Source organism: Protomyctophum parallelum (genome assembly GCF_964188405.1).
Source record: "Protomyctophum parallelum genome assembly, chromosome: 2".
NCBI lineage: Eukaryota > Metazoa > Chordata > Actinopteri > Myctophiformes > Myctophidae > Protomyctophum > Protomyctophum parallelum.
The window spans coordinates 31,039,021-31,059,814 of record NC_139699.1 but is presented as its reverse complement, the minus strand read 5'-3'; the positions used below and the strand labels follow the sequence as shown (position 1 = coordinate 31,059,814).

At 41.3% G+C, this 20,794-nt stretch overlaps 2 protein-coding genes across 6 annotated transcripts in view; both read left to right on the top strand.

The window, feature by feature from the left end:
* pde8a (phosphodiesterase 8A) overlaps nucleotides 1-4,848 on the top strand; it is a 72,510-nt gene extending 67,662 nt beyond the window's left edge. For 3 of the 5 annotated variants that reach the window (XM_083759620.1, XM_083759622.1, XM_083759623.1), the window contains exons 22-23: nucleotides 986-1,115; nucleotides 1,654-4,847. In XM_083759620.1, the coding sequence (XP_083615746.1) occupies nucleotides 986-1,115; nucleotides 1,654-1,760 (237 nt within the window). In that variant the 3' untranslated portion in view covers nucleotides 1,761-4,847. Of the gene's footprint in view, nucleotides 1-985; nucleotides 1,116-1,653 lie in introns of all 5 variants that reach the window. The other 2 variants (XM_083759624.1, XM_083759621.1) reach the window with 2 other exon arrangements.
* Nucleotides 4,849-7,854: 3,006 nt separating this feature from the next.
* LOC310855022 (KH homology domain-containing protein 4-like) overlaps nucleotides 7,855-20,794 on the top strand; it is a 17,405-nt gene continuing 4,465 nt past the window's right edge. Inside the window, exons 1-10 of the mRNA XM_083759852.1 lie at nucleotides 7,855-7,992; nucleotides 12,021-12,267; nucleotides 12,838-12,957; nucleotides 16,220-16,293; nucleotides 16,718-16,770; nucleotides 17,142-17,344; nucleotides 18,432-18,640; nucleotides 19,025-19,085; nucleotides 20,241-20,298; nucleotides 20,555-20,790. Of these exons, the coding sequence (XP_083615978.1) occupies nucleotides 7,964-7,992; nucleotides 12,021-12,267; nucleotides 12,838-12,957; nucleotides 16,220-16,293; nucleotides 16,718-16,770; nucleotides 17,142-17,344; nucleotides 18,432-18,640; nucleotides 19,025-19,085; nucleotides 20,241-20,298; nucleotides 20,555-20,790 (1,290 nt within the window). The 5' untranslated portion in view covers nucleotides 7,855-7,963. The remainder of the gene's footprint in view (nucleotides 7,993-12,020; nucleotides 12,268-12,837; nucleotides 12,958-16,219; nucleotides 16,294-16,717; nucleotides 16,771-17,141; nucleotides 17,345-18,431; nucleotides 18,641-19,024; nucleotides 19,086-20,240; nucleotides 20,299-20,554; nucleotides 20,791-20,794) is intronic.

Here is a 20,794-nt window from a genome sequence, read left to right as displayed (position 1 = left end):
TCTCTGTGATTAAAACATCATCAATATTCCTGTAGTGCATTACTTTCTCGTTGAAAATATGTACGGTATGCACAGTACTATGCAGTATACTGTATACCGTTGTGTATAAAAGAAAAACATGATGCTGCAGGAATAATTTTAATTTATTGTTTATTTATTTTCGTGTCCTGCACACAATGTGGGTTTATAAGACACCATTTCACAATTGCATTTACAGCATGTTTACATTACATAATTCATTACATTACAACAACAACTCAGTACTCTGTCTTCTTTCCCAAGCTTGTCAAATAAAATCTGCCACAACAAATGTCCCTTTGGCAAAACATATCTCCATTTTTACATAGTCATTTAAATCTAGGAATAAGATATAAGACATCTATAGATATAAGACATCTTATTAACCAAAATATCCCTTTTTAACAATAATAATTTTATTATATTTAGAACAGTAAAACAAAAAGTGAACTTCGTTTTCAATTTCATCAAGATCACAAAACAAGCAATATCTCTCTTCTTCGGGAGTGGCATTAAACCTACCTGAATATACTGCAAATGGAATTAGCAACCATTTTTCTTTTCGTTGTCATTTAATGGACTGTCCACACCAAGCACTATAACTATACAGATATTGTTTAAAAAATGGTTCTAACTCAAGTGAATGGCGTACTAACTCAAGTGGAGTCCATACAACAACAATAACGACAGTGGTTAAGTATATAGACATCGATGGGTGGTTCTCAAAGTGGGTTCCAGGGACCCTCTGGTTTCCTTGATGGGGTCTCAAATGGACGCTTACAGGTCTGTAACTCTGACCTGAGTGTATGGACCCATAAGGGGTCCATTTGGTTCCATTCGTACACTCTCAGAGTTATGGGGGTCCTTGAAATTAAAAGGTCAGAGAGCCACTGATATTATAGATAGTGCTTGGCGTGGAGACTGTCAATTAATATTTGTGACTGTGTGTTCTCTGTCTTCTGTGCAGACGGACGAGGAGAAGCGTCAGGGTCTACCGGTGGTCATGCCTGTGTTTGAGAGAAACACCTGTAGCATTCCCAAGTCCCAGATCTCCTTCATAGACTACTTCATCACAGACATGTTTGATGCTTGGGATGGTAAGACTGGATGCTGCAGCTACAACATCTGATCACTGGTGGAAGAAGTAGTCTACTCTTAATTTATTGTCTTTAAATAAAAGTAGCAATTCCACAATAGAATAATGCTTTGTACAAGTAGATGGTCAAAGTGTTGCTCGACTAAAAGTACATAAGTGTTGGCATCAAAATATATTGAAAGTACCAAAGTAAATTTAATCAAATCTTTCCAATTTTGTAAAATGTTTTTCAAGCTCAGAACAGATCGGCTCTTTTCAATTTGCCAAAGTATAAAATAATGCTTAATTTGTTAATATACATGTTTTGTAATAGTAATGTAAATCTGAAAAGGTAAGTATTAAATAAATCTGTTGTAATGGAGTAAAAAGTACAATATTTGCCTCTGGGATGTTGTAGTAGTACAAGTACAAGAATAAAATATCCCAAAATTGAAATCAAACTAACTAAAAACTGTACTTAAGTACAATACTTGAGTAAATGTATTATGTGGGTTTCCCACCTAACGTTGAGCCTCGCCTCTCCTGTGTGTTGCGTCTAGCTTTCGCTGACCTGCCCAACCTCATGCAGCATCTGGACAATAACTTTAAGTACTGGAAAGGCCTGGATGAGAGGAAACTCACCAGCCTGCGACCTCCTCCAGAGTAGATGCGACGTGTGTGGGTTCAGCCCTGGATCCTCGGCTCCTGGCGTCCGGAGTGGCCCTCCTCTCTTCTCCCCGCTGGGGTCGTCTCGCTCTTCCCTGCCAGTCCAGCCAAAAAGGGTCCACGCTCCTGTTTTCTGTAGCATGCCCAAGTGTCCATATGTCCGTCCATAATGATCCACAGAAGGACACCCTGACAAAGAGCGACAGCTGTGCTGACTCCATTGGCTTCTAGTTCTAGCCCTGTCTAGGGGAACTGAGACAAACAAAAATGGATGGCAAATGGACACACAGTATCCTTATGAACTTCTAGTGCATGTGGTACTGTGGCATAACTGAGAGATGGTCATCAGAGCCCCCCCCCCCCCCCTGCAGAGGGGTGAACATTGACCGGGCAACACAAAGCTGTCCAGACAGAAGTCTTTGATTGAATCGAGGCATTGGTCCGATGAGCCAGATGTCCAACGTGCATAAAAAAGGAAAAAAAAGAAAAAAAAAATCTTGGATCGCCATCCCGTCCTTCTATCCACTACAAAACCTGACTATACTCCCTTGTGCCCCCTAAGGCCGCACCGCAGAACCACAGAACTACACTCCACCGCTTTGTTTTTTAAATCTATATATTTTTTGTATGTCCTTCAGAAACACGTCCACTAATCCTGGCTAGGAATATATGTAGTAACACGAGGCTGTCATAAGAGACGAGGGGGTCAAGAAGTTTTCTTGTGTGTGTGTGTGTGTGTGTGTGGGGGGGGGGGGGTGGAATTGTACTTAGGCCACTGGTGAGAGACTGAAAACATCATGATCATTAGGTAACTAATTACAGATTATTTGGTCAATATAAATTTTGTCTTAGATGTTCAATATTTTCTATACTAAAAATACATACCGTTAGCCTCATAGCATAATTGCATAAGTAATTCTTACTTAGTAATAGTTCTTTGGCCAAATTGATATTTCTTCCTAACTCGATATCTTAAAACTGCTGCTTCGGTGTGCCTTATTGCCTATATCCTCAGCCAGAATGCTTGCTGCATTCCAAAATTACTATGGCAGATTGGCAGAAAGTGATTGTCAATGACAGAAGTCTCTGTGTAGGCAAATAATTAAAAGACTATGTTGCTGAGCACCCCACGCCCCTCCCAGACCAAAATAAAAAATATCTCAATTTGATAATTATTAAGCCAATTCCCAGTTCCCCAGCCTGTAACAAGCATTCTGATAGGCAGAGAACATAAGCAAGGCAGGATGAATCAGCAGTGTTGGGAGAGTAGAGTAAGCAGATATAAAAAAGGCAGATAAACATGACTTAGGCTAAATTAGTTTTTACTTACCCAAGTCAAAAGATTTCTTCAAGTCAATTTTTCATTTTCTTTCTTGACTGAAAACCTTAAAAATATGACTTACGCAATTATGCTACGGTATGAGGCTAACGATACATAGATTAGTTGATGAATAAATGAGAACAAAATAAATGAGAGATTAAAGCCAAAACTGATTAAAGATGAATAGTACTATAACTCTCAAAGTCTTGTCCACACATATTATTATTCATATGAAACATTAACATTATAAACATTTTATTTTCTTATCAAATACTACAGTACCAGTTTGAATGAACACCTATGTATTGCACTGTAGGCCTATACCATGTTTGAAATGTGTAAAGCTTAATTTATGCTCCATTGTGTGAGGATGCCGCAAGCCAAAAAGAGCTGATCTACAAGCTAACAACGTGGTGCAACTTGTAGATCACTTATTTTTGGCATGCGACACCGTCATACTATGAAGTATAAATTAGGCTTGAATCTCAGTGATTTGTCCAGGGATGGGATGTTGCATTGGAGAATAAGCTTGTTGATCATCAGAGGTGTGTGTGTGTGTGTGTGTGTGTGTGTGTGTGTGTGTGTGTGTGTGTGTGTGTGTGTGTGTGTGTGTGTGTGTGTGTGTGTGTGTGTGTGTGTGTGTGTGTGTGTGTGTGTGTGTGTGTGTGTGTGTGTGTGTGTGTGTAACATTGCGGCAATCCCTTATTCTTGGTTTAATGCTGTAAACTGCTTGATTGAAAATAGCAGAAATATGTGAAAACATTTTGGACTTGAAAGATGTTTTTCTCCCAGAAATGTTTGTATCTGGTTTATCCTACTGAAAAGACTGCCTTATTTTATACAATATTTATACAGTACATCCCACTGTGCAACTGCAACGGACACCTGGAGTTTTTATTATTACATAGTGAAGAAAAAAAAGTTATGTTCAAGTAAATCTCAATATTTTTATAGACAATGAATTTTACACTGGATTTACAGCAATTTACCATTATAGCTATCTGAATACCTGTGAAGTGGATAGTCATGAAGTGGCATTTTAGTCATGTATACAGAGAACTAAATGGTTTAGAAAGATGTGGATTACAGAATTGTCTATCACTGTCTTTAACCAGTCTAGAGGCCAATTTGTTTTGATTTTGACAAACATCATTCTGTTTTGGCACTTGTCCAAGATCCTTATGCACAGAACACCTTTTACCCAAGGTTGATTTCAGATTAGGATACTATTACTAATATATGGTAAAGAATGTTGCTTATTAAGAATATTTCCTATTTAAACAGTATATAAATTGCCATAAAAAGTAAGCAACTGGTGGTTAAGATGTATTGTACCATGGGGGTCTTTGTTTCTCTCTTATGACAGAATTGTCCACTCAATCAGGGGATTTGCTCCTTCTGATTCACTTATTGGACTGAAGGCACAAAAAATAAAAAATAAATAAGAAAAATTAGAACTTATTCAATGGAAAATAAAATAAAGTCAACTACATGTTTGTAATTTGCAGTCATGATCCAGTCTCACTCACCTCTGCTCTTTGCTCTTTCATTATTCTGACTGTCTTGTCCATCAGTGCCACTAAGTAGGCTAGTGCAGTGGTTCTCAAACCTTTTTAATTAAAAACAAACCCTGTTTGGACCCCTATAAGTCTGATAGTGTACGAATGTATTTACACTCTAGAGTTAGACCTGTAAGGATCCATTTGGTTCCTGACTATCAATGATTTAACTGGGGACCCCTGGAAGGGGAGGGGGTCTCTTCCTTACTTGCTTCACAGGTTTACAAGAACCCCATAACTCGGAGAGTGTACAAATGGAAGCAAATGGACCCTTAAGTTGCATTTGTACACTCAGAGTAACATACCAATAAGGGGAACCCTTCAATCCCCTCAAGAGACCCACTGGTGTAGCGGAGTGTTTCGGTGAGCCAACATACACAATATCAACACTCTGATTAGAATGGCTGTAAAGGAAGTAAGGCATTTTCTTTCCAATATGGCTGCTGTACATAGCCTCTTGTCACCCTGGGCCCAATCTGGGAACCCATTGGCAAAACGAAAGGAAAGACAATGCCCTCGAGTCAACAGTCTATCTCGAGAGACTACCATGGGCCTACATCATCATGTACAGTACATGTGATATGTTTATTTGTAAAACGCAGCTTGTGGATTCCGGCACATGTGGAGGGACCAAGGTTTAATAGCTATAATTCTAGTAAGTTAATAAGTCTAATGTTATAACTAAAACTAGATAAAGGACCACTTCATCCATTATCAACCTTATCTATCTATCTTCAAATCAAATCAAGTTTATTTATAAAGCACATAAAAACAGCTTTCGTTTCAAATTGCTATGCAGAACATCTCATCAGAAAACAAACAATAGTAAACAACACACAGAGGCACAATAACAGTTTCTAATTCATTGATTATTAATTTATTTCCGTGCCCTGCACACAAAGTGTCCAACCCTCATGGGTTTATAAGACACCATTTCACATTTACAGCATGTTTACATTATATTCATAATACATTAAATTACAGCTCAGAGTTATACAGAGTGTTCTGTCTTCTCTCCCAAGCTTGACATATGAATTCAGCCACAACAAAAACTCCTTTACAGTTGTCTTTTGTTTAAATTATACTTCACATAAGATTCTGCAGTGTAGCTGCCCTTCATGAGACAATGGGCTGTATTTTGCGTGTCTTAAGTACCAGGTCTTATTACTTAACTTAAGTAATAAGCTATTCTGAGTGGCCAAAGAGCAACAAGAATGAAGAAATTCTGAATGAAGAATGAAGAAAGAGAAACAAGAATGAAAGCCAAGACAACATATCAAAGGGATTAAAAAACTGAAGTTAATAATAGTAGTATTAAAAGGATAGAGACTGAACTGGCGCGAAGCTCCGCCCCATCCTCTATTCATGTCAGTGGAAGTTGCTCAGTGGCGTTTTGAAGCCGCCGGAGGGACCGTCTATTTCCGCCTTTTTGGGCGCATTTCCGCATTTTACCCAAGGAAGCTCTTAGAAGGAAGTGAAGTGGTCACGTGACTGGGCTGCGCCATGACACTTTCATGGACACTTTCATGGGAGCCAAATTCACACCGGTAGGCGGTAGTGCAATGAATACATGGCAGTGAATGGAGCCGGCTGGACCAGCTCATAACAAACATTATACATGAACGATTGCAAGCTTTGTCATATAATTGGTTCAGGAATATGAAAGATGACATAAGTGATATCACACGTTTTTTCCGAGTGGTTGTTTTTCGACTTAATAACTATTTATTTTTATTGAGGTATTTATAGAAGAGCACATTAAGTATTAAGTAGTATGCACATCAAAAAATAAGACAGCCTAAAATAACGTGTTATATATATTATTTTATTTTCCAGAAGCGATCACTTTACAAAAGGTCTCAGTCATTCATAAATAATGTTTCTTCATGAGCTGGTCACTGAGCTCTCATTGACTCCAGTGCATTCTGCCGAACTTCCGGGTGTAGTTTGGCTCCCGTGAAAGTGTCCATGAAAGTGTCATGGCGCAGCCCAGTCACGTGAACACTTCACTTCCTTTTAAGGCCCAATCCCAATTGCCTCCCTCAAGCCCTGAGCCCTGAACCCTCATTGACTTTAGTGACGTCAGCTGTAAGTGCTTGAGGGTGAGAGGCTGCAAGGGCTCCAAATTGTTGTGAAAGAAATGGGACAGCACTTTGAAGATGAGTCCGCCATTCATGACACTTTGCATCACTTTATACAAACTGTCCTCATTCACAGCCAGTGCCTACCTACATGCTTAGCCTATTTATACATGTCTATCATGTCTATTTTAGTATTTAAGATGATCGTTTTATTATTAGTTTAATAAATACACTTTCCTGTGTGATATGAGTTGTAATATTCATATATAATAATGTGCATTATACATTTCATTTCCATATTCTTTTACTTTGCTCATTAGTCATTTCTCATCATGTTTCCCTTAATATTATTATTGTTATTAAATATATAGCCTATATCCTTCCACTCCGTCTCCTTTTGAGAACAGTAAGAAAGCACTATTGTGTTTGTTGACATTCTAATCGCGATACATAACTAATTTGCATACCTAAATTATTGACGTTCGGAGGATCCCCCTCATTCCACTGGTAACGCTATGAACTGTGGGTAATTTATTTGCCAAAGTCAGCCAAAGTCAGCATCGACGCTGACTTTGGCAAAGGGCACATAAAGGGGCGGGGCTGAGCCCTCACTGACTTACCGATTTCAAATGGGACATCCCTCAAGCCCTCGCAGACTTCACATGAACGCGCAGCTAAGTCAGTGAGGGCTCATTGAGTCAGCAAGGGAGTGGATTGGGATTGGGCCTAAGAGCTTCCTTGGGTCAAATGCGGAAGTGCAACCGAGCGCTCAATGTTTAAGCTCAGCTGCACGGGGTTTCCTCGTCATGAATCCACGGATCCGCCTGCAGTCCTTCCTCTTACCACTAGGGCCCAGCGCTTCAACATTGGAGTGCATAGCTGGCCCCTTGGTTAAAACGCCCTACCAACGGTCATTAAGACATGCAAATCCCTTGATTAACAGTTTTTGTATTGAGTTGTGCTTGAAATGTACTGTAATTCTGCAAACTGTTAATAAATACTTCAATCAATCAATCGCCAAAAATGACAGATCTACAAGCTACCACCCCGTCGGACTTGAAGATCTAACTCTTTTGGTCTCGCGCGATGCCTTGACTTCCGGTTGGCTTTTTTTGCGACAGGTCGTCAGAAGAAACGGGCCAGTCGTCGAAGATGTGCTAGTGCTAGATGGCTAACGCTGTGCAAAGCAACATATTTTAATTATCTGTTTTTCTTTTCTTTTTATTCTCCCGGACCATATGCTATGTCTTCGGGGATGACTGGACAAACACCGTAAGTTTACACCTTATTTGTCTTCCACCGATTGGGACGTGCGGCTTGGGAAAGCAGCAATGCAGTGAGCTAACGTTAGCCCAATATTTAGACTCTCGTAGAGTTTTTAAGCTAACGTTAGCTTGGCTAACGTGTATATCAAAAAGTTGGCCTCGCTCGCACGCAGTCGCGAGCGTAAATAATTAGGAACTCTGTTGTGTTTTTGTCGCGCGACCCTTTCTTTCGACGAGTGTCGCATGGACAGAAACTACGACGACGACGTGTAAATAAAATGAGTGGTCCGTTAGAGTAGACGACGTTAGCTTGTCCAAACACAACACCACACACACACACACACACACACACACCGGTCCGCTAGCTAAGTAGCTCTTGGTCCATAGCGGAAGGCTGTGTGGACCAATCTAGTCACATAAACCCTGTCATACTTAAATTAAATGGCTAAAATAGCCGTTCTACAACATTAAGCTCGTGAGACTTAGTATATTCGCTGAAAGCTCGGCTAGTATTTACATGCCGAGAAGAACTGTGGTTAAGGGGAGATAACGTATTGCCAAAATAATGTAATTGATCACTGCGGTAGACGGTGATCTAAGTTTGTGTGTGTTCGCTTTTGACGGTCGTTTTTTTTAATCTACATTAGCAAGTCAATATAACAGCACTAAATGACGTAGTGCAGTTTGTGACTTGTGAACTATTTACATTATTTTGGTAATGATTTGGGGGTACACTAGCTCTGGTCCGTAACGCATTGGAGCTATGGACCAGAGCTAGGGGTACACATACATCGGCTGTCTTTGCGTTAGGGTTAGGTTAGAGCAGAGGGGGCCTCACCTTATGTTTGTGGTAGCCCTCCAAGCAGAACCCAATGCTACTGAAGTTTCTGACATTTGTTCGACCCAGTGCATTGGGTCCTGTTGCACCACTACCATGCCACCTGGTACGCAGCCATTCTTAAACATAAACAACATGTTTAGCGCCTGTCTGCGCTCTGTGACGACATTTTTCGTGTGAGCGTTTCTGAATATGTTTAGTATAAGTACTAAGGATGTGACGGTTTCCGGTTCAACCGGAACGATCCGGTTTCATCTAGTAAACCGGATTAATTTATTTAAACCGACCGAACCGTATTTTTATGTTTGCCGACGGAAGCGATCGCAACGCTCGCCGCGGTGCTCAGGCTCACTGCTGGCTGCCTGCTGTAGCCTGCAGAGCGGCCAGCAGCCCAGCACACACACACCAGGTGTCAGGTTTCAAGTGAATGGGGGCAGGGGGGTGGAGCTGGGTGGACCACGCAGTGTTGTTTGTTTACAATAAAGTTTCAATAGTCACTGTACAATAATTTAAAACAGTTGTCATGTTGCACACAATCAATTTGGTCATAGCAGCCGGCAGCTGCCTGTAGAAACCCCTCATCTCCCCAAGCAGCAGCCCACAGTTCCCGCACCATGAGACCACACAGTGAGAATGCTATAGCATTGCAAGAAGCTAAGGCTTAGCTGCTAAGCTAACACAACACCAGCCATGGTGGTGGTGATGTTAGCTAACTTAGCTAATAGCTTAGCGTAGCTTGCTGGCCGGGCGATTCCCCGTCATTTGCATTTTGAACGGATCGTTCACGGAAGTGACCGGATCGGTTTCGTTCACCAAAAATAACTAGTTCTTTTGATTCGTTCGTTCATGACCGACTCATCTCTACTTGCTGCTGCTGCTTGGCAGTTCATTCATCTCTGCCTGTAATTTCTTATTTTGTTACCCTGACACCGGCGCTGCAAAAACAGACAGATCTACAAGCTCTACAATCTCAACTCTTAAACTCCAGCTAGTCCCACTCCACTTAACTCCAGGCTGCATGAACAGTGTTCGAGCGCTCAGTTTTCTGCCCCCTCAATGTCGCAAATCTGGGAGTCTTAAACTTCAATGGCTCTTCTGCACAGCGCAGCAGTAGCTTTGCGTTAGTCAAAACTAAACAGACAGCGAGACGAGCATGTCGACCGTAGCAATGAATGGAGAGACCTATTTGGAATGATTAAATCCATTATTGGCCTGGAGAAAGTTACAGCCGCGCGCCTCCTCCTCCTCCCTGGCACATTAGCCATGTGCTATATATGACGTTTTGTTTACCCTGCGACAGGGGAGAGGGGTTTCTCGTCAGCAAAAAGTAAAGCGGCCAGTGGCTTTAAACAGTAGGTACAGTTGCTCACATTTGGACTGGACACTGGACACGACAGCGATATGTTTTGGACTCTCATGGACCCTATATAGCTGGCCTGGTGCAGATGCATCACGAATTCACGATGCGTTAATTGTTTAATACAAATACAATGCTTGATTGATTGATTGATACAAGAATTGATCCCAAGTAGGCAAGAAAACACTAAGGCTTGTTTCCATTTGTGTGAGCATTGAGAAATAAAGACAAATGTGTTAAATCTGTCACTTTGTTGTTCAAATTATGGTCTTTACACCGCTATGGAAAAAAACGAAAATGACTCAAGTGCGCCCTCCAGTGGCCAAAGTCGGTTTTACCATTTCGGTCGATTTTTTATTCAATATCGACCCGGTTTTGTAATTTTCAAACCGTCACATCCTTAATAAGTACCCATACATGCCGCTGCGAATATCTCCTGTGGCGCGGAAGCCGTTAAGTATTTTTAATCTTTGTTTGACCGATTTGGTCGCTTTGATTCTTCTCTTCCTTCCTTGTTTATTGACACCTCATTGTACCGCCTATCTGGCTAGCTAGTGGCGCTATAGCTATGACAGAGCAGATCAGAGGCAGGGACGTAGCCGCACAAGCCAACCGCACACCGGGAGGCGGTACAATAAACGGTAAACAAACAAGAAGAAATAAAGCAACCAAATCGGTCAAACAAAGATTAAAAATACTTAACGGCTTCCGCGCCACAGGAGATATTCGCAGCGGGATGTATAGGTACTTAAAGTTCCCGAATTCAGAATAACTCAAGCAAAAAAAGACCGTCACACGGCACAGATTCAATCTTAGAGAGCATGTATACTTCCGCGTTCCGGAATTCCCATACGAAAATATAGTTATGACCAGGGACCCAACATAAAACTCATCAAAATTTCAGAAAAGCTTTATGTAGGTTATGTTTGTGGTAGCAATGAAGGACATTGATGAGACAATCGGCTTAATATTGTGTGCGTTGGATTTGAAAAAGCCTCTTATGAACTTCAAGTTGCATGGGTGGCTTTATCAAAAACATTTACGCAACACATTTTATACAATAATGTAGTGAAGTCCCTACTTCATCTTTCCTTGATTAGATATGGGTAGCCAACCCTTCATCTCGCCTAGCCCCTTTCGGGACCCTCGGTTACCGTTTCTGAAGTCTGGTCAACGGTACCCCAGGGTCCCTGATCGGTTATTAAGCCCTCATGGAGAGCGGCGCGCCGCTTGAGTGTTGGTGAGATGTTTCAAAGATGCATAACGTGGCTATAGGAGACAACGGAAACGTGGGAGAAATCGCATTAACCACCGATGCTGTTTTTTTAAATCTTTTTTTGAAGTATTGGCTTCTCTGACTTCTCAGACTGGCTAGCTGCGCGTCCTAGTTACTGCCTCTGATTGGCCGACCGCGTGCATGCAGGATGTTTATAATGCTGTTGTGTCATGGGAGGCGGGACATGGGAAGTGAGAGAGAGAATTTAAGAGAAGCCAAAACTTTAAAAAATATATTAAAAATACTTAACGGCATCGGCGGTTAATGCGATTCCTCCCACATTTGCGTTGTCGAAGGGTATGTACATCTGCATCCCACGGAGGGCTTAATAACCGATCAGGGACCCTGGGGTACCGTCGACCAGACTTCAGAAACGGTAACCGAGGGTCCCGAAAATGCTACATCTCGCCTTGCATGGGCTGAAAAACGCTGTTGAAGACCCCCCTAGGCTATTAGTGCTTTTGAAAAGTTGATGCCTCAATACTCATTGCAAATGAATAAGTGTCGCCCCTTAAAAAATATATGCAAATTTGTATTACTTGATCAATAATTCTCTATTCGTAGGTGCTTAAGCAGCCGGTGGGATAAACCTGCCCCACCCAATCAGACCGTGGACGGTAGGCAGCAGGGTGGTGTTGGGACAACAGTAGCACCCAACAACTTGGAGCCTGATTCTTTCATGTCTGATGGGGAAAAGTCAGCACCTGAGGCTCAGGGAGGGGCTGCAATGGCCGCTGCAATGGCTGCCAAAATCAATGCCATGCTTATGGCTAAAGGAAAACTATTGACTCCCCCGCCATTACTTGCAAAGGTACATACTTAACCCATTCTGGAAGGAAACCCGTTTTGGTGTTTTAACTAAGCATTATGTTATACTTTAGCTATTTTTGAAGAATCGTGAAAATGTGGCACAAATCTTTGAATATATCTTCTTTCAGAAGACTTTTTATTTATTGCGACGTCAGGCCTAAAGCCCAGACCAGAGTTGTACTTTGTATGCTCTTTTTTTTCTCCACTCCACACCAAATTACTCTTTGGCAAAAAATAGAAGATCTACAAGCTTGTAGTTATTCTATTTTTGATGAATGCCCCCAACCCCGCCCCAGTATATGGAGTGTGTGTGTGTGTGTGTGTGTGTGTGTGTGTGTGTGTGTGTGTGTGTGTGTGTGTGTGTGTGTGTGTGTGTGTGTGTGTGTGTGTGTGTGTGTGTGTGTGTGTGTGTGTGTGTGTGTGTGTGTGTGTGTGTGTGTGTGTGTGTGTGTGTGTGTGTGTGTGTGTGTGTGTGTGTGTGTGTGTGTGTGTGAGTGATATATTATTTTAAATATATGGTCAGGTGTCCAGTGTGATAATAGTATTTGGTGTTTAATGTGTGTCCTTTCAGGCCCCTCAAAGTATGCCCATGTCCTCCGCTACAGAAGAATCTGTGGTCACAGAAGTAGACATCAATGATGTACCAATGAACAGTAGGGACCTGCTCACAAAAGGCAAAACACAGGAGGAGGTAAATGGAAGAAATGTTTAATATATATTTATTGTAGTTCTACTTTAAAAAGGGGGAAAAAATCTTAAGACACAAAGAATTTGGGTCCTTATGGTTCCATCTGTTATGCAAAATGACCAAAGTTTACAATAAAAAACTACAATAAAGCCCATATATTATTAAATTAAACATGGTTTGGGTCAGTGGTTACCAAACTTTTTCATGTCAAGGACCCCCAAATTGACACTAAATAGCCCACGGACCCCCTTTTGAAAAGATATGCCAGCAGGGCTCCAGACTAACTTTTTCACAGGTAGCACTGGTGCCACCTACCTTTTCATTTGGTAGCGCCACCAGAAATTAGGTAGCACCATTTTTTTCGTGGTATTATTACATGATCTTATCATGCCCCCACATCGGGCGCCATTTATTTTTGTAGTGGTTTCCACCATTAAAGGTTTGAATCATAAAACCCCCTACAAAGGTCACTGTGTGAAAAACAGCAACCTACCTGGTTATACTTCAAAACACTGTAGATGGTTTGAACCCAACACAAAGTCACTCAGTCAATAAAGGCAATATTTATATTCCACACACAGAAAGTCAGTTTAAGGTTTTGTGTTGAAAATGAAATGCAGTCCAAACCTTTGGGATTAATAAAGTGACAATTTGTACAATATCCCATTACCATTATCCAAATTAATTCCTTATTATAATTTTTTTACATTTTGGAAAAAATCTTTTGCAATGTGAAATGCCACCGAATTCTTAATCCTTTTCCTTGTCTTCATGGGCCAAGCTGGCCAACTTGTGAAAGCTGCTTACTTTTATTGTGAAGGCAAAAGTTTCTAAATGCTCTCAGAGCCTGCATAACTAGCTGATCTACAAGCACACAACATGTCACGGACGCGACGCGTTGTGAGCTTGTAGATCAGCTATTTTCAGCACACACTTTGTACGACGAAGAATAAATCAGGCATCAGTGCTCTTCACTCACTGGGAGGGAGATTAATGTATTTTGTTGGCCGATCATCATGTATGGACACAGGCTACCTCCTCCATGCAAACATAACAAGCTTTGGAAGCTATTTTTCGTGGTTTAATCAAACAACAAGTTTACCTCCTCACTCATTGTTTGGGTCGGGAGCTTACAGTCTAAGGTCGGGAGTCGGCTGTCTGTGTAGATCATGACTTATCATCATGCAGTGATATTGTACAGCTGAGAAAGATTAGTTAATTTGTGTCGGATAAACTGCGTTCAGACCTGAATATATATTCTCCTCGGTTCGTCCCGTTTGTACCGCGGCAGGTCGCGCTGCGCCTGTTTGCGCAATTATCGTCTTTGCGTTGACTTTGCAGGCAGGCAGAGAGAGAGAGAGAGGGGATTCGATTGAGCCAAAAGAAAGTAATACTTTATTATCGCACTACTAATAGCCGCCCGGCGCCCGTGCCTCAGTGTTGAGACGGAGTAAAAATAAATAAATAAACGGTTCGTTTTTCTTTCTTTTTTTCGCACATTTCCAAGTATCACCGGTGCGACCTCATTAAACTTTAAGTATCACCATAAGAAATTAAGTCACATATGCGACCTAATAGGTCGCACGCTGGAGCCCTGTATGCCAGGGTGTGATGAAGACAGACTGCTTTCTCACTTTTCCTCTTGAGCCACACATGTTTAATTGTTTTTCATCTTCTGTTTATCATAACCTCATTTCATACTCAACATTCCCTCCGTATTCAGTCATTATCCAACAGTTTGCTGTTTAACTATGCCGGCTAAGTTAGCAATCAGTTGATCTTGACTTGTTCTACAGTTTTATATGCATATATTCATTAATTTCATTTCATAATTTGGACAGAGACAATTGGTTGGTCAAACATACTTTTATTCCTTTCAAAGTCAAACAGTTTTAAGTTATCATTACTATGTCAAAACACCCACTACTCACACCATCCTCATGTCCTGGTCAAAGTTAAACAAAAGAGTCACCACTGAATCCACTGCTCCTTTTATAGGTGGAGGATTCAAATTGGGTTGCACCATGTTGCAGGGGTGCATGTGTCTGGCAATACATACTATTTAGTATGATTGCAACGAGACGGGTTGTTTAAGACCTGGTTTGTTGATTACTTTGGTATTGACAAGTATACTGTAAAAGTTGGGAAATGTTTTCTGTGTTGCATGTTCACTAGATGGTATGGGCCACTAGTCAGAGGCCTGGGTTTGAGTTGATGTAGTCAGTCCATGGTGAGACATGGGGGGAGAGGGGCACAATGCGGGAAGCTCTGCCCTAGGACAGTGTTGGGACCAGGGGGGCAGTTAGACAGATATTTTGTGAAGCCACAAGGAAATCGGGATTTCCTGAAAGTTCATATAATGGCCTGTTGTGGCGCTGTCATTGGGCCCAAAAAAACCCATAGCCCCATAGAAGTCCATGTATTTGGGCCCAACTTCACCTAGACTGTATTACCTTAATAAACATGGTCATGAATACTTTTTGCTTCCAGTCACTAGTTTAAAGTCTCATTTCTAATGTCATAATATTCTTTTTGGAAAATTATGGTCCCATTTATAACAAAAAATGACCATAAAGTTGCGCATGTTCTGAGGGGCGTGGCTACCGTTGCAGTCTATGATCGGGATTCCCCACACACTCGAGTCAAAATAAAAACCAACTAAGAAGAAGGGGGGGAAGTCCCGCCTCGTTGTCTGGGCCAGCCAAAGGGCCAGCTGGGCCCAAACGGATCTAGAAAGATGGCGACTTACAATTCAAGGACTGACAGGCTTCATTTTACGTTCATGTTAGACCCGGGGAACGCTTTGTCCATATTTTTTACAGTCTATGGTTGGGACTGGTAATGTCAAGACTGGATGCTTGAATTTAAAGCATAGCATGTAAGTTTGTTATTTTCATTTTTGGAAGTTATATTTTATTTTTGTGAAAGAAATATTTTCCTGAGGCATTTTTTTTAACATTATTTTTGGAAACCTTTGAAGAAATAAATCTTTGGCAACGATGGAGATTTTTGGTATGTCATTTTTCTGTGCACCTAGCCCTCATCAAACTGACTCATTTACACAGGGACCCCCATAAGAAGGTTTTTACGGCTCTAGCAGTGATTTTTCAACCCGTTTAATTTCAAGGACCCCCAGTTAATAGCATTTCTATCTCTGGGACCCCCAATTTATATTGTAAAATCAATGCTAATTTAACTGAGAGCGTACAAATGGAAACAAATGGACCCGTTGTACATCATTTTGACACTTATACCTTCTTTCCAGATCCGTCAATTCAGTGGCGCAGTAGTCTCAACAAAAGGACATTACATGTCTGATACACAGAAGGGGAAAGGAGGGTATGTATTCGCTGTAAACTTGTCTGAAAACCTCTTTGCTAATTATTTTGAGTACGTAATTTTACACAGCCTGTATTTATTTACATACTGTGCCTTACAGACCCCAAAAGCTGGATATAGGAAGCTTTATCCAGCTTTTGGTGTCTGTCCACAAACTTTGTCCTACACAAACAATCAATGGAGAATTTTACGTCAATTTTAGGTCATGATTATGTACAATGAGAAGCACGCCCCTCTCTTCACATGGGTGTGATTTTTATGATTATAAGTAATTTAAGTAATATAAGTAAATTACATGAATTCTCAGAAAAAAATAAACAAAAGGTTGACAATCAACTATGTATTCATTTAATAAGCTGAATTCTGGGATGGCTGTGCATTGTTCCATGTTGTACTTGTGTTTATATATTTATTTTGTCTTTAGAGAAAGACCTTTATATTTACATGTCCAGGGAAAGAACCAGGAGCAGGTCAATAGTAAGTCTCTTCACTTCCCTTTATTTCTACATGTATGTTTTGACTGTTCCAATTTGGAATTGGAAATTCTTATTTGTATCATGACCATAATGCAATAGAATATTGTAAAATATGAGGGACCGCATTTATTGTCATACACGTACAGTACATATACATAAAAGGTAATGAGCGTTTTTACGCCGCTGTTAATTCTTCAAAATATGGGGTTGTAGTAGCCTAATATATTAAAGCCATGTAGAGCAGACCTTTTGGCATTCTAATGCCATACAGTTACCAAATTACTTTCACCTACCAACCCCACTGCTATCAGAGTTGTTGCGGAGTCTGTGTAGCTGCGTGTATCCAAACAGTGTTTGTTGTTTTTACATCAGAGGCTGTGCTGAGGATAAAGGAGATCATCTCAGAGGATGTGCTGAGGATGTCTGCTGCATCAGGAGGACAGCAGGTCCCAGTGATTCCCCCTCTCACACTCTACCCTCAACCTCCTCGCTCCGTCAATCCAACACCCATGCCACGCATGCCCAGCAACAACTCATCAGCCCAGGGCCACCGACCTGCAGCTCCACATTCAGGGGTAGGCAGATGGCCACAGCATCCATGATCAACTTCACCCTGCAGCTAACAATTAGTTGCTCTTCAGCTGTGGCTTCAAGGACAGTGACGTGTTTCTACAGAGAAGCAACAGTGGGATGTTTGTAATTAAACAATGTAGCAGATGTAGGAAATTAAATTGCCAATGGCGGTACAGCATTAAGAAGCATAGGCCAATGAGAAAAAAGGAGATGCAGCTAATTGTAGCAACAAGATACTAATAGTATAATACAAGTAAAACGCGCAAACGCGGGAAGCGAACGCAGCTGTGTGTGTGTGTGCTACTGCTGCGCCCTCTGGTGGCGGGCGGGTGGTGTCACAGCGGGACAGACACACAGACATGAGCTGCAGGGTCTCATAGTTAGTGCTCATTGCATTCGCAACAAATTTACGGCTGTTATCAAACAAACCTGGTCTTCCATAACTACCTCAACAGTGCCACAGGCTGATCACCTCCATGCCACGCCCCATTGATGAAATAATTTGTTCAAAAGTAGCCCAGACCAAGTATTGACTGCATACATTAATATACTATACTTTTCAGATGGTCGACATGTCTCGGTTAAAAAAACATTTTTTGTGGTCTCGTAAAATATCGAATAATAGAGGAGAATGTTTTTCTTCATAATTTGTTTTATATTTAATATATATGTATAACACATTTTCGTTATCAAAATTGATTAGATATGGTAGCCAACCCTTCTTCACCAGCTTGTTCTATATTTTAGTGGATTTTATCTACCGAATGATTTCACGGACACTGCACTTTCCTCAGGCGAGGGAATGTTTTATGTCGATCGGTCAAAAGCGATTCTCGAGATACACGAAGAACAGAGATTTGCATAATCTATAGAACGATGTGAAACCTTTTCACAAAAGATGTGAAAAATATTAAGGGATTTGTTTAAGATCTTGCACAATACATTTGGTTGTTTGGTTTGCAAGATGAGGTGCAGACAGACGAGAGACTCGTCTAGATGGCTCACCCTCTAGTTGCCATAAGCCATAAGCGTTAATAGTAAGCCTCCTACCAAGTGAGCCACTAGTAAGCTTTTTTCCTTGTCTTTCAGAGTTTTGTGCACATAAAGATATTTGTGGGGTTGGACCAGGCATTGCCCTCGTTCAATGTGAATGAGAAGGTTGAAGGTCCAGGCGGAACATACCTGGGTCACATCCAGACAGAGACGGGGGCTCGAGTCTTCCTCAGGGGAAAGACTTCCGGCTACATTGAACAAGCTTCAAGACGAGAGTCCTTTGAGCCACTTTATGTGTACATTAGGTAATGTGCATTTGAGATTGCTCAATGTTGGACTAGCTATTTCAAATGTGTATATTTGTATTTAAAACATTTTCTCCTGTTAACTTTTTGAGGGGCGCTAGCCCCTCCTATACAAAGGTTTAATATTTGTCTTTAGTTCAATTTCAAGTTCAACTAGTTTAAGTTTGTTTTGTAAATGCATTGACAATGAAGGGAAAATTCATAATGTGTCATTTACGTCATATTGTCTCTTTATTGTTAATGGCATTTAATGTTTGTTTGCACCGTTTGTTGTACAATACCTAATCAACATGAGTTAGACTTTAGTATATTAGCGCCCCTCACTTCACACGGGTGTGCTTTTTAACCTCCAAGTCTAATTTATGGTCACTTGTTTGTTTACAGCCACCCAAATGCAGCTGGATTGGAGTCGGCAAAGAAACTCACAGAGAGTTTGCTGGAAACTGTAAGTTGATATTTTGAGGGGCGCTTCACGCTAGCCCCTCCTATATACAGGTTTAATGTTTGTCTTTAGTTCAATGTTTGTTTAATAAACGCCATTGACATGGAAAACTTACATCATTTTGTAACTCATTAGGTCATATTGTCTCTTTATAATTAATGGCATTACATCACCTAATCAACATGAGTTAGACTTTAACCCATTTAGACCGTAGGAAGTGTGGAGCCGTCCTAGCTAATCCAACCGATGGATTGCACGTCCTAGCGCATTTTCATTGATCGAGAGAGAAAAAATATTGTGATTTTCTTTTTGGGGTGCTGCCGTTCACTTCCCTGTTTACCGCTCGGAAAGAAAGGCTCGTATCTCCTAATTTAGGGAGCTCTCTGTGGTTTTGACAAGATGGATATACTAAGCTCTTCATTTCTGACTTCAACATGCCTCTCGTTTAAAATATGAACTTATCGAGTGACTTTATCGCAATCGTAGCGAGGTAAGCAAGCAAGGAACGGAAGGGGGGGTTTCAGAGTAAAAGCTGCCATCTGCGCAGCCCCCCGAGCTGCTATTTTGAAAGAAATCCCGGTGCTGATTGTGTTAATATATTAGCGCCCCTCACTTCACATGGGTGTTTTTTTGTATATAATCTGATAGGAGGTATAAGAAGGTGAAACCACTGAGTTGTGTAGTTGTCACCGATACCCACCTCCAAGAGCATAAATGGTAGTGGAGATAAAATACTTTATCTCCAGAGATGCGTTTAGAGTAATCTGCCTACCGACAATGTTAACCGTTCAATGTACATCATATCCTTCCTTATGCGTTTAGAGTGATCTGCCTGGTCTCTAGAATTGCCTCCCCTTGGCCAGCCGGGGTGCCTGATGGAGGGGAAAGGAACTGGTTGGAATAATGTGTTCCTTCCATGAGCTATGTCAAACCCGGGAAAACTCCCCCTGTCGGGTGAAAAGAAGTGGTTTGGACTCCTCATGCATAGAAGGGAGCATGAGGTCAGTCCGTTGCTCTCCCCAGGTTAGCAGAGGGAGTGCCCAGGATTATATTAGATAGTTGACACTGGGTTAAAAAAATGGGCTGCAAAAATCATGGGATAAAAAATAAAGATATTTAATCTAAAACGTCCATACCCCCCCGCCCCCTGTTTTCCAGGTAAGAGCCGAACACTCCCGTATGGTGTCCATCTACACAGCTACTGGCTCCACCCAATGTAAGTATCAACTTACACTTGCTAAACAGGCAAACTCAACAGGCTGACCCAATATCAGATACTAGCTCAACAGGCTGACCCAATATCGGATATTAGCTATGTAAATGCATTCTTCTTGTGGTAATTCATTCTCTCCTGACGTCTTTAGTCACTCAACAATAGGTTGGAATAGTAGGCCATGGGTTTTTCAAAAAACCCAGAGTATTGCCTCGTATCAGACATGCTATTAACTCTGTGTTCTATACTTTCATTTCAGCATACGCAGCTGGATTTCAACCTAATAGCAATTACTCTAACCAGGGATCCTGGTATAACTACTCAGCGAATGGGTATGCTGGCAGCTATTCAGCGTACCCAGGAGCCGGTGGTTATTGGAGTAATGCAAATGGTCCCCCAAGTCATTCTAACCTGTCGACAAACCCTCAATCTTCTCAGGCAATGGTTCAGTATCCTGTGGTGTGTCCTCGGAAACCACACCCATATATGGTCCAGGTGA